This window comes from Calliphora vicina, chromosome 1 (genome assembly GCF_958450345.1).
Source record: "Calliphora vicina chromosome 1, idCalVici1.1, whole genome shotgun sequence".
Taxonomy (NCBI): Eukaryota; Metazoa; Arthropoda; class Insecta; order Diptera; family Calliphoridae; genus Calliphora; species Calliphora vicina.
This window is the reverse complement of record NC_088780.1, coordinates 51120677-51132039: the sequence shown is the minus strand read 5'-3', so window position 1 is coordinate 51132039 and position 11363 is coordinate 51120677. Positions and strand designations below refer to the sequence as shown.

Genomic DNA, 11363 nt, shown 5'->3' with positions numbered 1-11363 from the left:
AACCAAAAATTAAGTAAAGATGTTAATTAAAATTTGAAGTAAACTCAATAATATTAAACAAAATTAAATTCCACGGAGGTGAATTTATTCCAAACATATTTATTATACTTTTTATGAAAAAGCAAAATACTAAAATAATTCCACTTTCGATAGAATAGAATTGTGTCACAGCCGTGAACATTCACAAGTACAATAAGGGTGATTATGTACAATGGAATTTTCGATCTAAAAATACCTGATGACGCAAGCATTGTAGGCTGATTCAGGCAAGACACATTGACGAGGTCCAACTATGACAAGTATGACAACAAATTGGCTGACATCAGTAAACCTGCAGCTAGCCGAACACAAAACAGATCTTGTTCTTATAAGTGGAAAAAGAAAAAGGGAGACCCTGCGCAACCACAATAGCTTCATTAGAGGCAATGAAGTACTTGGGCGTCATGATAGATGACCGTCTAAATTTTAAAAGACATATGGAATATGCATGCAAGAAGGCAGCAGGTGTAACAAATGTATTAGCCAGAATTATGCCGAACATCGGTGGGCTACTACAAAGTCGCAGATTACTAATCTCACGCGTCACCAATTCGATACTCCAATATGGAGCGCCAGTATGGGCGAAAGCGATCAACAAAAAGGACATGATATCATTATTTAGAAGAAGCTGCTTAAGGGTCAGTAGCGGTTTTAGGACAATATCAGCGGATGCAGCAAATATAGTGGCGGGAATCGCCCTAATAGACATAACAGCAAATGAAATATCGAATGTTTACAAAACTGTAATTGAAAATCCGGAGGCTTCCAGAAACGAAATTCGAAAGCAGAAATTGGACGGAAGTCCGTGATGGCGAGACAAACATAATATGGCAATAAATTGGAGAATAGCCTAGAATGGCATATCTCCCTCGCGAATTAATACTAATTGGCAGTCCCGCGGGGATCGGGAACATTAGGAGGGTGTGGTTTTGTACGTAGTAGCATTTGCGAACCGTAAATGTTTTTCAATACGGGTTGAATGCATCTATGAAGATTCCACACCTCCAGCGCAAAAAAAAAGACAGACAGACACACAAATTTCTTTACAAATAATAAAATGCTAATAGCTTGGTTATTTTTATCTCGATGTTCATGTTTTATACCTTGTTAGCAAATGTTTAAAAAACAGTACATATTTAAATAGGGAATTTTTTTAACATATCGGAAAAAGTACCATTATTTATCCAATTTTACAACATTCAATCGATTTCCGGCACGTGTTCTAGTTATCCGATTGCACTTAAATTTTGCAGTAGTTAGTTTTAGCTACTAATGAACAAAATAAGACCCATCCAAAGCAAATCTATTTGTTAAGGGCATGTCTAATGTACATATATTTGGGAAACAAAAATACTTAATCAAATGCCTCAAAAATATATGTTTCACTTTCGTAAAACTTTTCGCATTTTTTCTAACATTCCAAACATCGGAAAGCACATTGAAAGCACTCTCAAGCAAGGGAAATATACATTAGTAGCTTTCTTCGAAAAAGAGGTATCTTTCAATATTCAATAAAGACTGTTCCATATGCGGATGATCTTGTACAAGGAAATACAAGATCTACATATATAATTATCTAACTCGTGTAGAAAGGCCATAGGGATAACCTGGACCATTACACCCAGGAATTACTTATCGACATGGTCGTTAAACCCATAGTTGTTTGCTTGATTGACAGATTCACAGAACATATATACTTTAAAAGGATCCTACGTATGTATGTAAATCGGCACAGATGCCATCGACATTTTCATGGTGAATTGGCATCAAGTTGACCTTATAACCAGGAGCATTGCTGCTTGATACTACTGGCCGTGGGTAGGGTTTTACCGAGTACACAGATTGAAAATTCGGATTAACACAGACCACTTCAGGCTGAAGTTTTACGGAATATACGGTATGAATATTCAGATTTACACAGCAGCACTAAAAATATTTATGGGCAAAATGGCGACACATTCTTTAGATGGACTTTTCTGGGAATTGCATTGCGGAATCATTGATCATAACTGGAGCCTCACTCTAGGTTTATGAGGTAGGCCGATTGTTTGTCATGATTAAGGAGGGGAGGAGACGACGAAGAACCAGAGATTGTAAATACTGGGCAAATTTCTTCATCACTTCCTGGTCAGATTCTGAAGGACGTCAGAAGCTTGGATACCTTATAATAATGTATACCTTTTTAGTCTGTTTTCTATTTTCAGACGGTAAATATTATTTTATTGGTAATATAAGTAAATAAAATTATATATTTTTAGGAAATTGCATTATCAATTTGAATTTAACGGTTTGTAAAGGCTGTTTGCAACATTCATCATGTTTATAAACATTTACATCAGTAGAATCGTCTACTTATCAACAATGTTGATAACACGCTGTTATTAACATTGTTTATAAGTATGACAACATTAATTCTTTATTTATTTAAATTTATAGAACAAATTAAATAGTCACTCTCTTTTAATACACACACTTTCTACCGACTGTTAAATTTGAATTGATAATGCAATTTCTTAACGTTGTCCCCCACTTAAGCCTGTTCTTCCCGAATAGGCATATATTCACATTTTCCATAGGCAGCTAATCGTTCTAAATGTACAACCTTCATTTTAGATCTCGGGATCTTATATTTCTGTATTCTGTAGAACATGTCGATTAATTTCTTAATCACCATGTATGGTCCATACCAATGGGTTTGTAGTTTGGGAAACAGTCCTTTTTTACGTTGTGAGTACTACAATAGTACAAGCTGTCATTCGTTAAATCCTTTAGAATTCGCTACTCGATAGTATCTGGCTTTCATTTTGTCGATGGTAATTTTTATTCGTCTGCGTACGAATTCATGGAGTTCGTTAAGGTCATCTTGATCCTTCGTAAAGTTTTCACTGTCTTTATTTAATACCAAAATCTAAATCGCCACACAAATTCAGCTCAGTTCCAAAAACAATTTTTGCAGGGGTTCGAGAGGTTGAGTCATGATCTGTACGCTAGCATAAATTTTGGTATGTGTTCATCCCAGTACTTTTGAAGTGCACTGGCCACTTTTAAATATTCCTCCAGAGTACGATTAGATCTTTCGACCATGCCATCAGATTGGGGATGAAGTGAAGTTGTTCTGCTTTTTCTTATTCCGTATACTTTGCACATTTCCTTGAATACGGCAGACTCAAAATTTCTATCCTGGTCAGAGTGTAACACCAACGGAACACCAATAAAATAATCCATAACCGCTAGCACGAAATGGTTTCCAGTATCGCTGACAGGAAAAGTACCACCAACATCCATTGCAATCTATCCAGCAAAAATCTAGACTATTCCGTATACTTTGCACATTTCCTTGAATACGGCAGACTCAAAATTTCTATCCTGGTCAGAGTGTAACACCAACGGAACACCAATAAAATAATCCATAACCGCTAGCATGAAATGGTTTCCAGTATCGCTGACAGGAAAAGTACCATCAACATCCATTGCAATCTATCCAGCAAAAATCTAGACTAAGGTAGGTAAAAAACTTCATATTTTAATCTTGTAGATTCTACACATATAAAAATCTTTCAAATCGGATAGAAAACAACAATTTGGCATCATTATTAATTTTTCAAATATCCGAGATACCCCATATTTAGGCCTTGATGCTCCGCCCCATATCTCAATTTCATCGGCCAAAAGTCCAACTTTTTGTTAACTCCGATTTCAGAAATTTTAAAAATATTATCAATTGTATGCGTGGCATGCTGTTAAAGTCAAATATTTTATGTCATTTTATAAAATATGTGATTTTTGTAAATTTGATCAGAAGTAAATTATCATTACTCGCAAACTATTATCGATAATTGGATGATTTTTTTTGTTGTGTTGGTAGAATAATAGTCTTTAAGAACTGGAATGATTTGTTACCTTACCGTTAATACCTGCTGTCTTATTACATTTTTTCTCAGGTACTATAATTTAGTCAAATTTGAATTTCAGTGGAATAAAAGTACTTAGGGTCAAGAGGGGTTAAAAAAATTTTACTACCAGGAGAAAGGCCAAAGTGTCTTCTTTAAGCCCATATATACATGTTGACCTGTTTTGACCTGTTTGTTGAACACTTTTTTCATTTGAATGAAATTACTCACAAATATTTTTCTATTTTTATTTTATCTGTTCATATGACTGGCGCAAAGTACAAGTCGCAATTTTGAAGATATTGCGATACAATTTGGTACATACATTTTTTTCGGTCAGAGGACGAAGCCTATTAAAAATGACTGAAATCGGTTCATTATGTAACCTAGAACCCATACAAATGTTCTCCCGAAATTATACTTTATGGTAAATGGTTAATTTATATAGGTATCTACACAAATTTTGCTCCAAATAGTTTTATATAAACTGAATTAATGTCACCTAATTTTATGATGACCGGTCCATAAGTAGTCATAGCTCCCATATAAGTCCCGCTTCCAAAAATCACTTTAACGAGCATAGATATATTAAAAATGTTGGTATAAACACAAAATTCAACACAAATAACTTCCATATAGACATAAATCACACGACTTAATTTCATGGCGATCGGTCCATAATTAGTCATAGCTCCCATATAATGCCCTCTTTCGAAAATCTCTTTAACGAGCATCAATCTCTTAAAAATGTTGGTATAAACACAAAATTCAACAGAAATAACTTCCATATAGACATAAATCACACGACTTAATTTCATGGCGATCGGTCCATAATTAGTCATAGCTCCCATATAATGCCCTCTTTCGAAAATCTCTTTAACGAGCATCAATCTCTTAAAAATGTTGGTATAAACACAAAATTCAACAGAAATAACTTCCATATAGACATAAATCACACAACCTAATTTCATGGCAATAGGTCCATAATTAGTCATAGCTCCCATATAATACCCTCTTCCGAAAATCATTCACTTAAATAAATTATAGTGTAGGGTCGAGCTTTGCCGAACATATACCCTTACTTGCTTTTATCTACTTACAACTTTTTTATACATAAGTAAAGCTGATGAAAAAATAAAAAATCCGCATTTTCATACTAAAAAATTAAAAATTCAACTTTAACTTTAAATTGCTCAACAACTGCTGAACCGTTTTTAATGAAATTAAAACTGGAGAAAAATTCAAGAAGTTATCTGTCCATCAAAAATTTCTAAAATATCTCTATTGGTTCAAAAGTTACCGAGTTTTGGCCGATGATAAACGACAATGAGCCACTGTGCGCCCCACCTTAGCATGGACAATTTTATTGAAATCGGACTATCGGTTCAGAAGTTACAGATTTATTTCTTCATTACTTCGTTTATTTTAGAGAACCACAATAAGATTTGTCACCGTTTTACCATCAGCACTTTCCCATATACGATATAAGCAACCATTTAACAACTGTAGACTATAGGGCCCAATATGATTTCATCAATGGACTTTCGGCTAACATTTCATTGCGGGTAGGCTTTCTGTCCTCTCCTTTAGCCGATATTATTTTCGCCAGTATGGGGTCACTTCTTTGCGCTACAGACCAATCTTCCCTGGACTCTATATGCATTAGTCGAACATCGATGACACATTCCTTTTCCTCGGCTTTTTTTAATGCTTCCATCCCGCGATGCAGTGCCGTCTTGAGAGCGTGTCCGCATATCCATGCTTCAAACCCTTCCGGTGATCAATGCTAAAGTCGTAGATCTGAAGCCGCGCAATCCAACAAGCCAGTTGCCCTTCAGGTTGTTTAAATTGTAGCAACCATAGAGAAACAACAAAAGCGGAAACTAGAAAAAAACTCAAACAAAAATTTTACTCAAAATAATCACACATACGAGTGTTGTTTTTGTTTTCACATAGTTTTTTTACTAATACATTCTCAGCACTTAGGTTTTTGACAACTGAGTTAGGTCTTTGACAGGAGAGTTTCCACTCTATGTATATTTCTCTATGGCAGCAACCACCTGAGGGCAGAATGATTGGAAGTGACCATACAGCTTTTGTCAAAGTTGCTGACTTTCGTTTCAAGATTATCAACCCTGCTGTTTATAACCTCCGAAATTTCCTGAAGTTTCTCGTTTGTGTCTAGAAATTTCTTTAAATTCATGCTTGACTTCTTCGTTGTTGTCTTTGGAAGTTTCTTGAACTTCAGGTAACAGTTTCTCGTTGTTAACTTTAGAAGTTTCTTGTACTTCAGCAAGAAGTTTCAAGTTGTTTACTTTAGAAGTTTCATGAAGTATCGTTGCCATTTCTTCAATTTTCATGAATTATCTTAACGAACAAAACTAGTATGTTCTATTTCTAAAGCTTTTAGCAGTTTCAGTGTTAATGCTGCCATACTTATATAAAAAATTAGAATATGCAAATAAATATGCATTTTGAAGTAAAATATATCAAAATATGTATGCAAAAATATGACCTAACAATGTCATTTCTCAGCAGAATGTGCGGATTTTTAGATCCCAAAATATTAAAAATCCTGAAATTTCCAAGGATTTATAAAAACATCGAAAATGGTTAATTAAAAGTCTCGGAATTCGGGATTATATAATCTCAATTCGCGATAGTTTTAAATATGAAATAGTAACAAATTCCCCAACTCTGGTATTTATACAAAACCGCTGTAAACTGATGCAAAATACAATACTGGAAACCGTCTTCACCGGGTTTTGTGTAGATATTTTTATGTTAATATTCTTTTTTAATTTAACTCCGATTATTCTTTCAAAGTTGTTCGCAGTAAAAACATAAATCTTTTTCACCCAAATATAAATATAAATGACCGATGGGAAAATACACATAGGACTTCTATACAATAGTTTAATTTGTACAAAACTTAATAATAATAAGAACGAAAAATCGCTAAATTATCATCACTGGACCGGCATTCACCAAAACATGACTCACACAAAAAACTAAGTTTTTCATTAAAAAAGAAGCGAAGTAAAAAGAAGAAACATCTTTTCAGCTGCAATTAAAAGCACGAAATATTCCCTTTAAATCACCAATAATAAAGTAAGCTAATATATAAATAATACATTTGCCCCCAAACTAACAAAGAAATGACCAATTAATCAAAGTTATGGCAGATCCTCGTCTCAGGCAGTTGTCAATTAAAACGGGTGTTGTTAAACGTTTGACAAAGGAAAAAACCGTATGCGAGAAGGAAGTTTTAATTGAAAGGAAGCGTTTCGACAAATTCAAGAATGAAGGAGCTGATGAACATGTTTTAAAGAAACAGGAAGAGGTTATACAAGAATGTCTTATGATGCTGCCTGACTCCATGAGAAGGTGAGTAAAAATGGAGTCCTGTTGTAGGTCCATTGACTAAATAGCAAATTGTATTTTAGGTTACAAAAAGAACTAGAAGTATTGGATAAGTTTTTACAGGAAGAAAAAGATTTGCAAGAATCAAAAGAATATCAAGCCGCAACACTAGTCGTCAATGAAGCTAAGGAAGTGGTTGCAAAATCAAATTAAGTCCAGCATAAATACATCTTCCCTAAATTCCACTAATTTTTTAACTCAACTTAGGCATTTATATTTTAATGATTTTATTTAAAAACATACTCTAATTTTTATAACTTATAAACAAAGCTTATCGTTTAATAATTAAAAAAATCTCAATCTTCAAAAAAGCAATTATGACTGCTCCCTATAGTAAAGTATCTCAGGTTAAATTAGACATTAAACAAATTGTTGATAATCTTCAGCAATTTGCAAACTATGATGGTCACGAAATAGAATTGCTAAAGCTTAAAACTAACACCGAACATTTATTAAACAAGTTGGAAAACTTGCCTTTAGAAGGCTTTAAAACTAATCTGAACAAAAGGCAAAGAAAAAGACATAAAACAAAATTAAATAAACTTAGAAAAACGAAAGAAATCAATGTGGTAAATAAGGAAATTGAGTCTGAAGCAAACGTTGGGAAAATTACATCTACTATTTCAAGAGAACTTAAGCCAAAAACCCATTACCAATTTAAAAGTGTTAAAGAATGCCAACGCTTTTTACAGACGTTTGAATTGTTGGAACAATTGCATTCAGTACGTGGACAAAATTCAACAGAAACCTATAAATTTTCTTTAAAATTACGCCAATTGAAGTCCATCTGGAATTGTTTATTGCAAGACAAACTGCATGAACAAACTTCAGAAGATGTTAAAATTCAACAACAATGGAATGAAGTATTGTTTGGTCCGCCGGAGAAAACTTATTTCCACAACAAGCCAGACTTACAGGACTTTATAAGAAAAAGGTAATGCAATGAATAATAAACAATCGAACATTTTTTAATTAAAGTTGTTTTAATTTGTTTCAGACAAATTTGGGACTCTTATATAGACAATAAATATGGATCCCCTATACCAATTGGTTGGATATTGCCAAACACAGAAGCTGAGGAACAATGGCGACCATATATTGCGCCCACAAGTCTTTAATAGTTATAATTCAATAAAATGATTTTCAATGCATAAATAGATTTAGTGTGTGAATAATCTTTAAATACCTATACAGCTAAAATTTTAATTTAGTAATATAGTATAGTTAAATGGTTGTGAGGTTTGTTTACAATATTAGGTATCGGTTTGTACAGCTGTCGCTGAGTTGACAATCTTTGGCCGAATATGATTCGGGTCATTCCGGAACGGAGATCCAATATTAGATTGTTCATTCCCGAATTTTATTTAATATATTATGGGTCGATTATAGATAGCAGCCGAACTTCAGTTCCGTTGTCAAACACAAATATCTGATTCCAATTTAGCAACAGAAACTGACAACGCAACTTTAGTTCGGTTGCTATCCATAATAGACTCATTATTTTATGATTTCATTAAGGATAATTTAGCTTTTTCCTTGTGTGGTATTTTTCCTGTCTATTTTTCTCTGCTGTCGTCGAAAGTTCTTCTCAATGGGAAAAATGTCTGGTTGATACAGCTTCACTGAGTTGACAATCTTTGGGTGAGTGAGACTCGGTTCGTTCCGGAGCAAAGTTTCAATTGTCGTGGGATCCCTATGTTACCCTTATCAATTTGTTCTCATATCCCACTATAAGAACATTGTTCCTATACAAATTATCTTGTTTATTGTTGTGTTGTAGCACAAGTGGTTGGTGAGTTGGCAGTCCTTGGCCGAGAGAATTTGGGTCACTACGGTACTGTCGGGGGAATGTTTATTGTTGTGTAAGACATTGTGGTGTTTGTGACTTTTTTGTTACTTATATTTTATACATTTTTTTCATTGCGTATTATGGCTGGGAAGCAAATTCTGGTTGTGGATTGTTATTGATTATTGAATTTAAAAATCTATATGTAGGTATAAATTATTATTTAAGAACTCTGGATTTGTATAAATATGTATGTATATTACTGATTTATATTTTTGGCTGAGTGACTTTGTATTATAATACTGAATATAAATATGAAGCCAAAGGACTTCGAAAGAATGACGATACGATTAAGGTGTGTCATTGGAAAATAGTACGCCATTTTGTGCTTTGTAATACGTCTTTGTTCATAAATCCTTAAATGGGACAATTAACTTTAAAATAATACATTATATTCCCAACTACCTATATATCAGAAAATAAAAACTCAGAAATATTTTGGAACTTTTTATAAAAGCATTTTCTTTTTATTTTATGGAATTGTTGAGAACTTTTTTGCTTAATAACTAAACACAAAAATGCCTGCTATATAGCATATTTTCATTGATTGAAGACTAGTTTACAGTTTATTCATAAATCCAGTCAACGGTAGCGGGCTTCCAGTCAACGAGTTCTTTCTCATTGAACCACAAGGCAATTTCCTTTTGGGCTGATTCAACAGCATCGGAACCGTGAAGAATGTTGCGACCGACTTGGATGCAGAAATCACCACGGATGGTACCGGGCAAAGAATCGGCAGGGTTGGTGGCGCCCAACATTTGACGACCGGTCTTGACAACATTCAAACCCTCCCACACCATGGGAACCACTGGGCCGGAGCTCATGTAGTTGACCAAACCGGGGAAGAAGGGACGAGCAGACAAATCGGCGTAGTGCTTCTCCAACAATTCCTTGGAGGGCTATAAAAAAATAAACGAAGAGAAATTATTAATTAGTACACGTAAACACAATAAATCATTCTGTTTGTTTCAAAGCATAACCATTGTATGTTATTCTTTGGCTTGTATGTATAGTTTTTTTTTTCATTTTAACAGACACATGTCGGCCATATCTTTTTTGCACATAACCTCAATTTAAAACATTTTTCCATTTAATTTTTTTTTCAAGGTTATACAATCTTTTCAGACGCATTAATTTCCATTTTTCCACAACTACTTACCCACATGAATTTCATGGCTACCAATTTGAAGCCTTTTTGTTCAAAACGCTCGATGATTTTTCCAACGAGTCCACGTTGGACACCATCGGGTTTAACCATGATGAAAGTACGCTCTGTGTTGGCTGCCATCGCGCTTGATATCAAAGAGAAGAATGCCAAAATTGTTGCGATCATGAATTTAGCAATATTCTTCGGTCTCATAGCGGGCTACACAAAACAAGGTAATGACAGCACGACAACAATTATAACATGTACAAAAACAACAGGCAGTTTATTTCTGTATCTGATGCCAAGCTGTCAAAGTCTGCTCGTTGTTTTTGGGTCTGTTGTATTATTGGCCGCAACAAATACTAGTGAATTTGACAGTTCAAACATGCAAGCAACTGAAGAAAAAATAATCAGCTTCTTCTGAGGTCACCTTGTATTAATTCGTCGCCGGCAAACAATGACGACAAAAATGACGTATTGCTAATTTTGTGCAACAACAATTCACCTTCATTTTGTGTATAGCCATTGTTCTTATTGTGAATGCTTCCGACTATGACTGCTTGTGATTAGAGTGAAGGTGACTTATAGGATGTGTACGGGTTAAGCGTATTTAAGTAACATTTAAACAAGATAAGATAGTAGTTGTAAAGTCCACTAAAAGTCCATTAAAACCATTATACAATAAACAATTAAGAATGCTATATTCAGCTGTGCCGAATTTTATTTACCCTTCACCCTAGCATCAAAGAATTTTTTTTTTAATATTGAGTGTATTATAAAATAACCAACGACAAATTTGGAAACAATTTTGTTAATGAAAAAAGGTATATATGTAGGTCAAAAAAAAAATTGAACGTGGAAAAGGCAATCGCGTTGAAAAGATCTAAGAAATACCTTTCATATAAATGATTTTGTTGATACCAATATTGGAAAACCTATTTCATGCAAAAATAACAATTTCGTTACTAAAATATAGACAATGACAATATTTTCTAGAAATATTAAAAATTTCATTTTC

The 11363-nt window shown here is 33.9% G+C and overlaps 3 protein-coding genes across 3 annotated transcripts; 2 read left to right on the top strand and 1 right to left on the bottom strand.

The window, feature by feature from the left end:
- Positions 1-6906: 6906 nt before the first annotated feature.
- On the top strand, positions 6907-7663 carry Tbca (Tubulin binding cofactor A). The gene is made up of 3 exons (XM_065512717.1): positions 6907-7040; positions 7106-7316; positions 7376-7663. The coding sequence occupies exons 2-3, from the start codon at positions 7108-7110 to the stop codon at positions 7503-7505; spliced, it is 339 nt and encodes a 112-aa protein (XP_065368789.1). The 5' UTR covers positions 6907-7040; positions 7106-7107; the 3' UTR covers positions 7506-7663.
- Positions 7664-7666: 3 nt separating this feature from the next.
- LOC135961214 (uncharacterized) lies at positions 7667-8511 on the top strand. The gene is made up of 2 exons (XM_065512712.1): positions 7667-8286; positions 8350-8511. Exons 1-2 carry the CDS (start codon positions 7670-7672, stop codon positions 8468-8470), a joined length of 738 nt encoding a protein of 245 aa, XP_065368784.1. The 5' UTR covers positions 7667-7669; the 3' UTR covers positions 8471-8511.
- Positions 8512-9634: 1123 nt separating this feature from the next.
- Positions 9635-10584, bottom strand: awd (nucleoside diphosphate kinase). The gene is made up of 2 exons (XM_065512703.1): positions 10358-10584; positions 9635-10097 (listed from the first exon to the last, which is right to left on the bottom strand). The coding sequence occupies exons 1-2, from the start codon at positions 10556-10558 to the stop codon at positions 9765-9767; spliced, it is 534 nt and encodes a 177-aa protein (XP_065368775.1). The 5' UTR covers positions 10559-10584; the 3' UTR covers positions 9635-9764.
- Between the last annotated feature and the right edge of the window lie 779 nt (positions 10585-11363).